At 47.8% G+C, this 15,086-nt stretch overlaps 1 protein-coding gene across 1 annotated transcript in view; it reads left to right on the top strand.

The window, feature by feature from the left end:
* Positions 1-3,315: 3,315 nt before the first annotated feature.
* The window catches only part of TPO (thyroid peroxidase), a 112,428-nt gene continuing 100,657 nt past the window's right edge, over positions 3,316-15,086 (top strand). The window contains exons 1-2 of the mRNA XM_045369899.3: positions 3,316-3,409; positions 10,936-11,020. Coding sequence (XP_045225834.2) covers positions 3,316-3,409; positions 10,936-11,020 — 179 coding nt within the window. The remainder of the gene's footprint in view (positions 3,410-10,935; positions 11,021-15,086) is intronic.

Genomic DNA, 15,086 nt, shown 5'->3' with positions numbered 1-15,086 from the left:
GTCCAGTGGGCCTTCTCCAAACCCGCCATTCTCAGGCTTTTGTCCGCTCACCTCTCAACATTTCCAGTGTAACAGCTTCCATTGTACTCGCTGCATTATTTATACTGTTTAATTAGTATTAAAATAAGCACATATAATCTAGCTAAAATATGTATTTTCAAATGATAGATACGTTTCTCATATTTGTGCATGGTCACTTGGTAACAGCAACTTAGAGGAGAGGCTACAAAACGCCCTGGAGAGGTGAAGTGCCGGCTCAGCCTCCCCCAGCCGTGCGCGCAAACCCCTTCTTCTCCCCAGGTCTCCATCGGCACTTGGCATTTTCAAGTGTCCTTCTGTGATGAAAAGAGCGTCCAGTCAGTATTTAATTTACATTTTAATGCTCTCTTCTCCAAACTCTTCCTTGAGTATTTGCCCCACACTGTCTCGTTTTACCACCCACTTTTCTGGCTGTGTGAATTTCCTGTGAATGCCTTAACAGAGGGCCACACGCTTAGTGACTTTCCTCCATCAGCTCCGGAGGTCACAGATCCAAACGAGCCTTTTGGCAGCAAGGCCCAGGGACAGAGCGGGTTCTGCCTGGAGGCCCCAGAGGCCCTGCTCCTGGCCTCCTCCAGTTGCTGGAGGCTCATGGCCACGGCCCTCCAATCCCGGCTCCCATCATCACTTCCCCCTTCCTCCCCCACAGACTTTCCCACCTTTGTCTTGTAGGGAGCTGTGTGCTAACACTAAGACCAGTGGATAATCCAGGTTGATCTCTCCACCCCAAAATCTTTACTGAATCCCATCTGCAAAGCCCCTTTTGCCATGCAGGGTTCAGTCACAGGCTCGGGGACTGCATCCCGCTAGTGCTCTGAGCTACTCTTGACGTCTTTTCCATCCATGTTCTCCCAAGAAGAATCCCATTCACTCACAGTCTACACTGTATCCCCCTCAGGACTCCCAAATGTGTCTCTTTAAGCTGGACTCTACCCAATGGTTGAAAGTACATTTCCAAATGCCCAAGAGCTCACTGCCTGCCTGTGCCATGGACACCTCCAACACAATTCCAAGCCTGAGCCTGCTGCCGCTTTGCTATTCATAGCCAGTCTGCCTTCTTCTCTGGCCTTCCTAGGATCAGTACATGAGATTTTCACTTGCTCAGGCATCAAACCGAGAATAGCTGAATCTTCAGATTTTCTCTGTGCTTTTCTTCTGTTCCCAACAATAACTCGTCATTGAGCCATGGAATCCTCCTTAATGAGCCACCAAGTCTGGTCCTTCCTCTCTGTCCAAACCCCGCCCTCCTAGTGACCATGCTCAGGGTACATGGAGGGATTATATCACTGTTGACTGATCTCCCTGTTCTTCAGAGCTTGTCTGACTCATTTGTTATCTTCACCCATTTGATGGGTGTGTGATGATGATTGAGGGGAGAATGTTATCTTTTAAAGGCAAATCATCACATTCTTAGGCTTCAGAAGATCTTCTAACAAACAGACTTAATATTTGGAAGCCTTTGCATCATGTTTTAGCATTTACTTTCAAATTACCTAGAGGAAGCATCAGTCACATTTGGAGAGGGGGAAAGAGAAGAGAAAGATGAAGACGATTTTCACAAAGTAGACACCCAAAGGACTTCTGGACGCGTGAAGAGGCTCAGAGTCTCAGGAGCGGGTCATTGAAGACACATGTTATTTTATCATTTTCATGATGAGATACAGCCTGAAAGCAGATCAACTGTGAAGACACGTCATCTCCCAGTGTTGAGAATGCAATTGTGGTGACCTTCCTACTGGGTATCTCTGTCTTTGTGGGGACTCTTTTGATGGGTGTGTGATGTAGATTAAGGGGAGAATGTCTGTGTGCTGGTGAACACACGCTAGACTGTGCTCATTTTTCACCTCAACAAATTGGGAAAAAGTGTAGTTTATTCACCTCTTAATGATAAGAAAACTGGTTTTCAGGGACAGAAAGCAATAGGCTCAGAGTTGTAGAGTGAGTCATTGGTGGGCCTGGGAGCTGCACCCAACCCAGTCCACGGGAGATTAGCAGCCCCTTTTTTACAGGGTATTTAACTGCGAAAGTAAGAGGGAGGAAAATGCAAGTGTCACAAGGTTGGATTTAGTTGGTTTATTCTTTCTCCCTGTATAATTTTTTCCCCTCTTCTTCCTAACTCATACGGCCAGAGGTTGGACCACCTGTGCACCCCGATGACATGGCAGTTTGTTTCTGACCAGTCAGGACACACAAGAAGCCTGGTGCAAACACAACAAAGCCCGCAGACATTCTGTTCCCACGAAGAACGGGCGCCACTCCACTTCCTAGCATCTTGACGGGGTATCAGAGCGTGGAGTCGGTTTATAAGGTGGGTAACCAAGTCCCTGGAAGGCAATTGAGGCGCCCATTTCAGAAGAGTTACAGCCGCACAAAGTGCCCAACACTGCAGCTGGCTGAGAAGAGAAGAAAGGTCAGGTTGTAAAATTTTTATGTTTCCATTTTCTAAGAGAAATCCATCACTGGAACTTGTAAACTGGTCCAAGAGAGGCTGTAATTTGGGCCATTATGGCAGGTGCAGGTGGCGTCTCCCAGCAAGGCGGACTGACTGACTGATGAGTGCTGTTTGCAATGACCTCCGCTGGAACATGTGGGTCCCGTAGGGTCAATTCCTAGATCATCGTCTGCGGAGACACGTTCCCGCCAGCACAGACTCACTGGTGCTATCCTGCTTAACGAAATTAGTGGCTCAAAAATAGTCACAGAAAGCCTAAGAGAAAAAAACCAGGATTTGAAAGTAGAAATGACGAATTTTGAATCTTCTGTTTTGTCTTAACAACTATAATTCTGAAATCATTTTGTGGACATAAGAATGCTTCAAGAAATTCAGTAGGCATCTAGGGGTTTTATTTATCACTTTTATAAAGGCTAGATTTCTAATAGTATTCACTTTTTGCCAGATAGATACATTAGGGGAAACAGATTTTTTTCATTCCCAATAATTATTCCCAGTAATGTTATACTATTTGACATTACCAAAAATTTAAATAGGTTGTTACTGAGATATTTTGGCAACTGGAGCTGCCAAACATAAAAATTCTATTTTTGAATAATCAGGGCCTGGGGAGGCCTGCTCAGCACTGCAGCTTCTGTGCACCTCCTGACATGAAGGGCGGCTCTGGCCTCGCAGACCCCAGGCCTGTAAGGGTCGCTCACCGCCATACAGGCTGTGTGGAGTCAGCGGCGGGAGCCTCTCAGCAAGGAGACGCAGACACAGTGGTTCTCATGGCCTCATTGGTGCTTATGTTGCATACTCTGTTTCCTTCCCTTAATTTTAGAATGAGAGCGTGGGCTGTCCTGGCTGTCACGCTGATTATGGCCTGCACAGAAGCCTTCTTCCCTTTCATCTCAAGAGGCAAAGAACTCCTTTGGGGTAAGTAGCAAACACATTGTGGTCTTCTGGCCTTATAAAGTTATTTTTCACACTTACTAAAATAGAGGGCATGATGGTAGCTCCCGAGAGTCAGTTTAGGCCCCTGTAACGTATGCTTTGTTATACTTAGAAAAAAAATTGTAATTCTTGATTTTAGAAGGATTAAAATACTGTACATTTCTTTCTTTTAAAAAGAGCTGATTTTCCTTGGATAACACAATAGAAAATTTTCACTTTTACCTATTCATATATTTGAAAAAAAAATTTCTTTGGGAGTGTTTTTCTTCCTTTGCTACAGAATCATTTTTTCTTAAACAACTTCTGTGATGTATTTTCTGGAATCAGTGTGCTACTATGTGAAAACAAGTTAAGAAAGCTACTGAGATGCAGTGGTTAAAATAATCACAGATCAAACTCTTTGCTTTTCTTTTGATAAAATAAATGAAGTCCCAAACCCTGAGAACAGGTTTCACTGGAGCAAACACTGCAGGGGCGTTTGCCTGGACATTTCACCCCACAGACACTCCTGGCCCCGCGAGCGGGTGACACCTCACTGGGCAGGTCCCTGGGCCTCTGGACACAGTCCTGAGACACCTGGAGCAGGTGACACCTCACTGGGCAGGTCCCTGGGCCTCTGGACACAGTCCTGAAGCCCCTGGAGCAGGTGACACCTTGCTGGGCAGGTCCCTGGGCCTCTGCACACAGTCTCAGGGCCATGGCACAGCACTAGCACCTCTGCCCTCGCCGGCCTTTCCCAGGACTGGAGACTTGTCTGTAGTTCAGGGTCACAGACTCTGGAGTCCTCACTGCTCCCAGCCACACCCAGCCCAGTCTTCTGCTGGGGGCCACATTTTATCCCAATGTTTCTGCATCTCAGGACTTCACAAACCATATTAGGAGCTGCAGTGAAGTCCATAACAGACTCGTAGACTCCTTAAAGCACTCTCCCTCCACAGCTCCCAAGAAGTGCCAGTCACTGCCCACTCTGAGATCAGGGAAGCCGTGGGGCCTCTCCCTGCCAGCTTCCATCCATGCCCCAAGGATGGGCTACTCACCCCCAATTCCTGTCCCTCACCTGCAAGTGGAGAACGCTGGAAAATTACCCATCACAATCGTTATTCATGAGCAAGAATGAGATACTCCATTTAAAGCAGCGAATGCAGTGCCCTGGCAAACACACACACACACACAAACTGAGTCACAATATAAAGAACCTCAGGAAAAAGTGATTTTGCATCTTCCAATAATAAATCAGTCACTCTATCACCCAGAACATGCTAGATGTTCAGCCAATGGTTTGTAAATTAATTAATTTGTTATTTTATTTCATACTTACTAAGGACCTGGTTGTATAAAACCAAAGTAAAATATGTTAGAAATCAAGAGCTAGTTATGAGCAAGTCGTTATACATGGGAGCTGTTCAACGAAATATTTAAAACTCTGAAACATGTTTTTTAATTTAAAAAATCACATTTAAAAAGCTATCAGGAATGCAATATCCACAACTTTTGCTAAAGCAGTTTTTAAAAATTATTTTTCCATCTCTAAGAGATTTGACCTTTTCCTTTTGCTTAAGCTTTTGGTTGATACGTCGCAAGTGCACAGGATGGCAGCTGCCGGCTATGCCACACACTGGGCACATCGTTCTGCCCGCTCCAGTGTTTCCATGCTGACTTATTATTTGCTTGACATGTAAATGAGTTACTGAAAAAACATGTGTCTCACAGTACTTCAGTTTTCCATCCTTTAATAGTTGTTTTGCAGCTTTAAATCCGTTTGGAAAATGATGATACCCGATGATTGCGTGTGGGTTTATGTCACCTGTGCTCACAGCCATGTGAAGCAAAAACCTTGGCCTGCTCCCCAGCCTCTGTGCAGGACAAGCCAAAGAGCAGCCAGTGGCAGGGCCAAGAGGATCCAGGCTTCCCCGGACCACACATGGTCACACCATAAGCAGATGGTGCCCGGGGGGTCCCGGGGGGTCCTGCTTGGTGGGTGGCTCACCCATTATGTGTCAGGCACCCCTTTTATGGATCAAAACGTAGAAGTCTGGAAGTCTCAGAAGCAGCAAGGCTGTGGCCACTCAGCCTCAAGTCCCAGGTCTTTACAGAGAACCAACACACATCCTCATACTTGAAGCTTGATGATAAGTACTCAGTGAAAAGTATCAGGCCAGTGCCATGACTCACATCTGTAATCCCAACACTTTGGGAGGCCGAGGCAGGAAGATCACTTGAGGCTAGGAAGGAGTTCAAGACCAGCCTGACCAACATGGCAAATCCCCATCTCTACTAAAAACGCAAAAAAAATAACAACTAGCTGGACGTGGTGGTACCCACCTGTCATCCCAGCTACTTGGGAGGCCGAGGCACAAGAATCAGTTGAACCCAGGAGGTGGAGGTTGCAGAGTCGAGATCACATCACTGCACTCCAGCCTAGGTGACAAGGTGAGAATCTATCTAAAAAAAACAGAGAGAGAAAGAAAAGCATCAGTCCTGGATAGAGTTTAGGTTGTATCAACTTGTCTGTAAACCTTAGGAAGCTGGAATAAGAAGGGAGCGGTCTCGGCGGGTGCTCAGACTGGGTGGGTGCAGGAGAGACTCTTGCTCCAGAGCAGGATCCCCTAGGGTCAAAGCACAAAGAGAAATAAACTTCAGCACCTGAAAATTCTGTAATAAGAGTCTTTGAAATTGGAAAAAGATTTCATTTTCCCTCCAAAGTCTGTGCATGACCATTGTTGTCTAAGAGAAGTTTGCTACCAGTCCCTCCTCTAAAACCCTGAGCAGCGTGTTCATCACCGGAGCCCTGTGTATTCATCCCCTCGCGGGCTGAGCGGCATTCCAGCATTTGTGCAAAATCAAGATTTATGTGCAATTAGCTTTATGGCAAATGTTCCACAAGTTATAGCTGTTAAAAGAAAACAAGATGCAAATGAACAACGGGAAGCAGAGGCGCTGCCTGCAGACTGGGAAAATTTGGGAAGCTAGCCTAATGAGTGGATTTGTTTTAAAAGGAAAGTTGGCAAACCTTATTCCAGTTCATTAAATTTCAACAGACAGCAATGATTAAAGTGAGAATCAACACACGACTCTAAACAGGAATCCAGTGCTTAGAGTTAGGGGCAAAGCTCTGGCCCTGGGGGCTTAGGGTTTTGGAGAAGAATTTTGGCTTTCATATAAATATAGATATGTATTTATATATATATAGGTTTTTTTACATAAACAGCCTTTGGAACAAGGCAACTTCCTTCTTCTTTCTGAAATATAGTATGTTCTTGCCGAATGTGTCCCTGAATCCCACCTCTCTTATGAACAATATGAATATGCGTAAAGGAGAATTTGGGGGAACCGTGCCATGCACCTCTCAGAGCAGGAGCAATCTCGAGAAGGCGCAGGCAGAGGGCAGTGGGCAGCTTCTCCAGAGCAAGTAATTAAGTCCCGTGACTCCCTAGAATTCAGTGTTCAGTTCTGAAAAAAATAAAGTTCAGGTTCAGACTCCCTAAGTCTATGGTCCTTGCATCCGACACCTCTTCCCTGGGACTGCTGGGAACCGAGGAAGGAGGGGCAGCTGCAGAGCTAATGATGGCAGGGGGGTCAGAGCCAGCTACCCCTGCTCCCTGGCGGCAGGAAAGCTAATGTGAGCTGATGGAAACTGAGAAGCAGCAGATAAAGGAAAAGCCATCTGCCCTCCCTCTGTTTGGCTAAAAGTAGAACATAAATCCTTTCCCTGTCCAGCAGAGAGGACAGAAATCACCATGGGGGACCCGAGGCCTCAGCCTGGGACCAGTCCCAGAGGCATCTGTGTGGCAAACCTCTGCAGCCCTGGCCTCCCTTCCTGTAGCTGCCCCAGAGAGACCTCCTCACAGTATGTTTCCCGGGAGCTCAAAGCCCTTTGCTTTGGTCTTGCAGCTTCTTGGAAAATGATTGTCCTTTTGTTGAGGGGCTGTGTGGCCGAGTTCTAACTGTCCGTTCAAGTTTCCATCTTGGGGCGCTCAGGGGGCTCCCTCGTGGAAGCAGGAGGCCAGGTTAATAACCCCCTGTGTGTTTTCCCTTGGGACTCTGCCTTTTGTCAGTATAATTTACAATGCCCCAGAAAATTAACCTAAGATGCAGGGAGAGAAAAGGTTTCTTCCTCCCCTACAGATGGATGTCAGTCACCTCTATTCAGCCAAGAAGTAGTTAACCTAAACAGTGAAAACACTACCGGTTCCAGCAGACACTTAGGACCATCTGATGAGAATTATGTGTCTCTGATGGGAGTTTTCAATGCAAAAATGGATTTATTTTATGAAACTTAAAAGACAATAATAATCTGCAAGCCTATAAAAATGTTTTAATTTTGTGAAATATTTCACAATAAGAAAATAAACTAGAAGGCCGGGCGCGGTGGCTCACGCCTGTAATCCCAGCACTTTGGGAGGCCGAGGCGGGCGGATCACAAGGTCAGGAGATCGAGACCACGGTGAAACCCCGTCTCTACTAAAAAATACAAAAAATTAGCCGGGCACAGTTGTAGTCGCCTGTAGTCTCAGCTACTCGGGAGGCTGAGGCAGGAGAATGGCGTGAACCCGGGAGGCGGAGCTTGCAGTGAGCCGAGATCGCGCCACTGCACTCCAGCCTGGGCGACAGAGCGAGACTCCGTCTCAAAAAAAAAAAAAAAAAAAAAAAAGAAAAGAAACTAGAGACTAAGCAACATGTGATCAGTTAAACTTAAATAACAATATATTAAATTTGTCAATAACAAGGAATGATCTCTCTAGAAACTGCCATTTCCAAGCATAGTAGGGAAAGCTAAGCATGTTTCTTTATATTTCATCAGTTGGTTCTTAAATAATTGTCAAGTTGCCTTCTGAAAACCAGCCTTTGGTCTTGGCTGTGAATAGCGCAGAAGTTTGCAGAGTCCTAAAGAAACTCTCAGTGACAGGTGCATAAACACAGGTGGTGTGAGTGACAGAGCTATTTTGTTTTTCTGGTACCTAAAGATCAGCAGGATCAAAATTTCATAAAGGAAGAGCTGGGAGCTTGAGATTGACAATTTCATGAGATGAAGGATAAATTGCATTTTACATCCACAGCTCTGCAACATGGAGATGGGTTTTGGGCGGGTTGTGGAAGTCCTGGATTCTGAGGAGGACCTGCACGCAATTCCGTGGGCATCAGGAGCCTTCAGATGCTTTCATCAAAGGCACAGGCACAAGCAGGCCTTGTTTTAGAAAGGTCACTTGGGTGACAGCAGGAGGGACAGAAGGCTGGGGGAGAGATCAGTGCCGGAGACAGTCGAGAGCTCCTTCTACTAAGGCAGTAGAAAGGGAGACTAAGGCAGTAGAAAGGGAGACTGGCAAGGGCCAGGCAGGAGCAGAACGTTCTACCAGAGATATTATGGGGAAATCAGCACAACACGGCGAATGAAAGGCAAGGAAAGCCGTGGCTGGGTTTCTGGCTTGGGGACCTGAGCTGGCAGGGTGGTTATTTCAGGCTGTTAATTCCCCCGAGTGGGGAACAGAGGAGGATGGCGTGACTCGGGAGAGAAGTTCAAGTGAAAACGGGCATTTGGGTGAGGACGAAAGGAGGGTGAGAGGAGACGGCAAAGATCAGAGGAGCCAGAAATGCACCCATGGTGACATTCACGGGAGGGAGACCGTGGAGGGAAGAGAGCCACGGTGACCGAGGCTGGGAGAGGGAGCGGCCAGAAACTGAAAGCAGAAGGCACGACGGCCGGGAGCACTGAGGCTTGCCAGGCCCTCAGCCAAAAGCCGTGCGAACTTCTCTCTAAAACCATCCTAAGACGTAACTCTGCGCACTTGCCAGGCCCTCAGCCAAGAGCTGTGCAAACTTCTCTCTAGAACGATCCTGCCAGGTAACTCTGCCGCTAGGAGAGAAAGCCGCGCCAGGTGAAGGGGTCCGCTGCGTCACTCGGAGATTGATTTGTCTCACTCCAGAGCTCATGGCCGTCACCCCTCTGCCACCTAAGAATGCCGGCAACATCCCAAAAGCACCAGAGTCCTGGGGGGTGGTTACTGTGTTTGGCAAGTAAGCGGCCGTGACTGACCTCAGAATACTAAATGTGAGTTGAGTTGCCCAGGCAGTTGCAGTGGGTTTAGAAGGAAATGCGAGGAAAATAAACGAAAATTCCAAGTGTCTTATATCTCAAGCTTTTGTGGGAACAGGAAGTTCCCTTGCTCTTGAGAGCTGAAAGAAATCTCCATAAAGCCCAGAATGCTGGTCCTTGAGGTCCACACCTGCCACTGGTCCTGCGATGCCCAGGCCGCCCCTCCTTTTTCGGCTTCTACTCACTCCCATTGGCATCTGTTCCACATCGCACTTTCCCAAGCATGCACATGCTGGCGCGAAACCGGGTCCCCTGTTCAGACTCCACACCCAGAGCCCGCAGCTCTGACGACTGTACTGCGTGGCCCTGGTGGAGCTGTGAGCCCATGCTGGGTGCCCCCCTCCCTCCCGCCCTGGCCCCAGGGAGCCCCACACCAGGGGGGCTCTGTTCATTGCTCTCTGCCCAACCCTGAGAGGTCACCCTCTGCCCCAAGTGCTTAACCACTGGTTACTCATCCCAGAACCCAAGAGAGATCCATCATGGAGGTTTTCTTAACTTTGTTGTATCGCACTGTAAGAAACTGGGTAGACAACGGAACAGACGGAGCAGGGCAGAGTGAGCAGGAAGAAGGGATGGTGGGGAATTTGTGTGCTCCTTGGGTGGGGACGAGCATGGAAGGCACTTGGGGCTGAAGCCTTGAGAGGCGCTGCAGTCGCCTGTCCTGGGCTGACCTCGTGCATTTGCCTCTCCTGGACTGACCTCGTGCAGGTTGGGCCGTTGGGAGAGTGAGAGCCTGGTGTCCCCTTCAGGGACTTCTATTTGCTTTTAGGAACCAACGCATTCCTTTGGTGGAGTATTGATGCTACGCAGGTGAATTTAGTGACAGGACTGACGTGTGAACATGGCCGGAAGCACTTGCCATCTTCCTGTTACCCGTCTGGAACTTCACGTTGTTACCCAGAAATGGGATTTTAACCTCTTAAACATTCCAGGTGCTAAAACAAATAACACAGGAGTGTTTTCATTGGAAACTGCTGGTATATTGGAATTATTTTATCTTTTATTAAGTACACAAATTAAGATTGGCAAATTATTACCAACTTTACCACTAGCTCAGGCGACCAGTGATAAATGTTCAGAACGAAAGTTATTCAAAATCATTTGAAGTGGTTTAGACAAGAGAGAAATTAGGTGAGCAGCTCTCTCATCCCATTCTCCAGGCAGCTCCATGCAGGGGGATGGACACTTCTCCATAGCAAGGAAGTGAAGGCCCGTGGAGGAGAAGCCTCCCGCAGACCTGGTCGCCTGCCTGCCCTGGAAACCACGTGGGCATCACCACAGCCAGATGGGCTTGAGCGACAAAGCAACACCGTCAGTGAATCCCCGAACCATCACTGTGCTCTGACTGTGTGGTGTTCCTGTCAGTGAATCCCCGAACCATCACTGTGCTCTGACTGTGTGGTGTTCTCTTCTGTAGGAAAGCCTGAGGAGTCTCGAGTCGCCGGCATCTTGGAGGAAAGCAAGCGGCTGGTGGACACTGCCATGTACGCCACGATGCAGAGGTGAGCCCTGGGGAGGTGCCACCGCCCCGAATGCCACCTACGGGCACGTCCTCCCCGACATCCGCACACGTGTGGCCTAATATTCACAATTGCAAATGAAACCCTGAAGCTTCCCATTGTTAATTTACTTCCCCAGTGTCATGTGCAAGCAGAGGATAGAAATGGTATTTAATATCCAATTCTTTCTTTAGCAAGACACAGAGGAAAAGCACCATGATCCAGTCAGCAATTACATATATCCTGGTTAAAAGACAGTAGAGGCTGACGTCCTGATAGTGAAACCAGACTCTCTCCTCAAGGACTAGGACAGATTAAAGAGGAAAAGGGAGACCTAGATCCCAGATCTTTGGTGGTGTGATGTAACTGTAACATAACCTGGGGCATAGGATAAAGAATTAAATGGGGCTCTCCTCCATTTTTGAAATAATTAGCATTTGTAATTATATAACAGACACCACTATTAAGAATATTGTGGTCTCATATTACCTGTCTAGAAAAAGAAAAGTAAAACAAACCTGTAAAGCAGTTTGTCCTCCCAAGCTTATTATTTTGTAGGAAGTTGACTAATAATTATATAAGTTCTCAAGATACAAAATATCAAAAGACAGCAGTTAATTTATTCCAAATTTCTATTATTCCAGCCAGAAAAATACCTTATTGTTCATAGTGGCTGAAAACAAATTATTATTTATTTTCTAAAAATTGAATCAAAGGTAAAAGAAAGAGAATCACTATTTCTTATAAACTCACGCACACTTTAGTAAGTCTAAAATGGACAGGAATTCCTGGAAAGACATGGCAGTGGGGGTGGATACCAAGTGCGTAGTAACAAGTGTGTGCTGCTCTCTCAGTAACAATTTGTGAACCCAAGTATCTAAGACAGATCTCAATCCGTGTAGAACGTTTATTTTAACAAGGCTAAGGATGTGCCTGTAACGCAGTGTCAGGAGGTCCTAAGGACACCTGCCCAAGATGGCTGGGGCACAGCTTGCTTTTACACATCTTAGAGAGACAGAAGACGTCCGTCAAAACGTGTCAGATTTGCATGGTGGGGAGTCTCTGGGTCATAAGCAGATGTAACAGTTTTCTGATTGGCAAAAATCAGTTGAAAGAATTATTATCAGTGGGAAGGAATGTCTGGGTGATGTGAAGGGGTTATGGACACCAGAGTTTCATGAGCTTCATAGAGAAGAGATCGTGAATGTTTCTTATCAGACTTAAGGTCTGTGACGATGTTGATGCTGGAGGGGCAGAAGGAGACGTGTCTGACTCACCACCTTCCATCACCGTCTGAACCAGCTTTTCGGGCTAACTTTGGAATGCTCTTGGTCGAGAGGCGGGGTCCACTCAGGTGATTAGGCGAGGACATTAGAATTTTACTTTTGGTTTACAAATTATATGTTAACAGGACCCTTTTGAAATCAATGCCTTGATCCTAAGGATGCATTAGAGTGAGGGAAGCCCAGGAGAGATGTCAGCTGGGGACACTATTGGAAAAATTTGCCTTTTGATATCGCTCAAAAAATACACTATACACCTATTCCAACTATGTTTCTTTCCTTAAGAAATACTATTTCTACTGTGGAACAGTCATTGTTCTGGATGCCGGGATACAGAGATGAGTTAGATCGTTTCATATTCTCAGAAGTCCGTGCTCCTTCTGTAAAGACAGATACCTGAAGGGGACACCTCATTTAGGGATGAATTTATTATGGATCATCAGGAAATACAATGGTTGGTTGGTTAGAGAACTGACTTTGAGAAAAAGTTTTAATAATAATAAAATACTTTTATCCTTCAAAACACATCTAGTTACTTTAGAGCCGAAAAGAAAAAAAAAATAACTTCTCCAAATAATAATATCAGAAGCTAGAGTGTGCCTAAGTCATTTCTTCCACTCACTCATGGGCAGTGGTATGGCCCCAGGCTTTTGGAAAGTGATAGGAAAGCACAGAGCCTGCCCATGAAAGTGTTTACAAAAAGGGAGCCTCTGAGACCCCCACCCCCTCACTCATCACTTCGCTTACCTGGATAGCACGGGGCCAGGGACAAAGGACTTTGCTCCCGAGGTAGATGGAGTCAGAGTTTTAGTGTTTGCACTTGTTCCCTGAGACCACCTCCCACAGAGCAATGGGAAGGAGACCAGGGCAGGCTGCACACAGGAGGGGCTGCGTCTGGGGGGCGGGGGGTGCCCTGTGCCTTGGGACCTGGATCTTTACGCTGTGCGGCGAGCGTGCCCACCCGGGCTCTGGGGAAGGGGGCCCTGTGCCTGGGGACCCGGATCTTTATGCTGTGCGGTGAGCATGCCCGCCCAGACTCTGGGGAAGAGCACCCCTGTTTGACTGGAGAATCTGGAGAATGTGCAGTGTATTCTGGAGGAAGATACAACCTCCAGGGAGGCAGCGGCGGGTTCCCGGGCCTGTGGCCCAGGCTGCATCAGCAACCAGGTTCACCTGCAGCAGCCAGACCCTGTGAAGGAGGCAGGCAGGGGCAGGATCTGCCCATCCATTGTGTCTGGGCCACCTGGCCAGGTGTGGCTGGTAGTGTGGGGGCAGGGGTGAGTGTGACCCATGAGTGTGTGGGGGTGGGGGTGAGTGTGCCCTCGACCTGGCAGGCACCCCTTGGACAGGGCAGTGTGCTTTTCTCCCACCATGGCAGAGAGCAGGCACTGCAGTTCTGCCCCCTCCACCTGCCATGAGAGTGGGAGCAACTCCCTTCCTTTCTGCACTTCGTAATTTTATAATTTCGGCATAGATGGAAGAAGTGTCTGCGTGAGGCTCTGGGTCCGGTAGACCAGAGGCCGAGAAACCAAATGTTCCCATCAGTCTCAGTTACTCACCCCAGGGTCTGTCCAGGCTCACATTCCTTGAGCAGTAAACTCATTCCTTTTTAGCATTCAGGGACCATTTCCAGTATTCACAGTTCGCTGTGAGGTCCAGTGTGTATTCAGCCTGGAATATCTGTACCTGGATTAGTGATACCATTTTAGTCTGTTTACTGTTCACAGTGGAACGCTCTGGGCATTCCTGGGGTGCCAGACAGAACAGCTAAAGGAGTGTTATTATTTAATCAAATGAAGCTACTGGAAGGTGTCCCCGAACCAAGAGCAATCCGCAGAATTCATGGGAACACACATATGATGCATGGCTCTGTGTGGGCTCTTCACCTTAAGAATGCAAAACCAGCTAGAGTCAAAGTTCCCCTAATTTGAGTTTGATTTTCAGATATTTTGCTGCAGTTAAGAGCCTGCAAGTGTCACCTAGTAATACCTTGCTTATGTTCTGAAGCTGAGGTCTTAAAGTAACATGCAGCCCTGACCTGGGCTGCAGATTGCGTCTGTGTCCGGAATGAGCCATGGCTGCGGCCCCTGGGAAATAGCAGCAGATGAACAGAGCAGACTGTGGCTTGTTGTGGGGGTTGAAGCACCTCTCCAGGCTCTTCTGAATGAGCTGCCTGCAGGCTGGGCTCTGCAGAAAGTGGACATGATGGGAAAGTGACCAGCCAGCGAGGGAGAGACCTCTGAGCTTCACGGCAGCTGCAGGGACAGGAAGGGCTGATGTGGGCAGCGTGGCCTGGGGACCCACCCAGGGGACCTGCTGGGCGATACCCTCCAGGTCACGCTCAGGAGCTGGGATCAGTTTCCCAGACCCCTCCAGGTCACGCTCAGGAGCCGGGATCAGTTTCCCAGACCCCTCCAGGTCACGCTCAGGAGCTAGGATCAGTTTCCCAGACCCCTCCAGGTCACGCTCAGGAGCTGAGATCAGTTTCCCAGACCGCTGCTTTCCTGATATACCTCTTTTGGGTCCTGATTGTGTTGTCCCATGGGTGCCAGGCAAAAGAAGGGATGAGACAGTGAGCCCTCGAGTGGGTGCAGGTGTTCTAGGAGGCAGGAGTAGATTTCCTCAAAAGGAGCACCCTTGGCCTTCAGATCTCCAGAGAATTCTCATTCTTCCTGTTAACCAAATGTCTTGCTCAGATAGATTTTAGATAAATGTCTGCAAGGAAAGCATGCGTTTTGGGAGGGTTGCTATCCTCTCTACCATGGCGAGTCCTGGGGAAGCTGCAC

Source organism: Macaca fascicularis, chromosome 13 (genome assembly GCF_037993035.2).
Source record: "Macaca fascicularis isolate 582-1 chromosome 13, T2T-MFA8v1.1".
NCBI lineage: Eukaryota > Metazoa > Chordata > Mammalia > Primates > Cercopithecidae > Macaca > Macaca fascicularis.
This window is presented reverse-complemented; position numbering and strand designations above follow the sequence as displayed.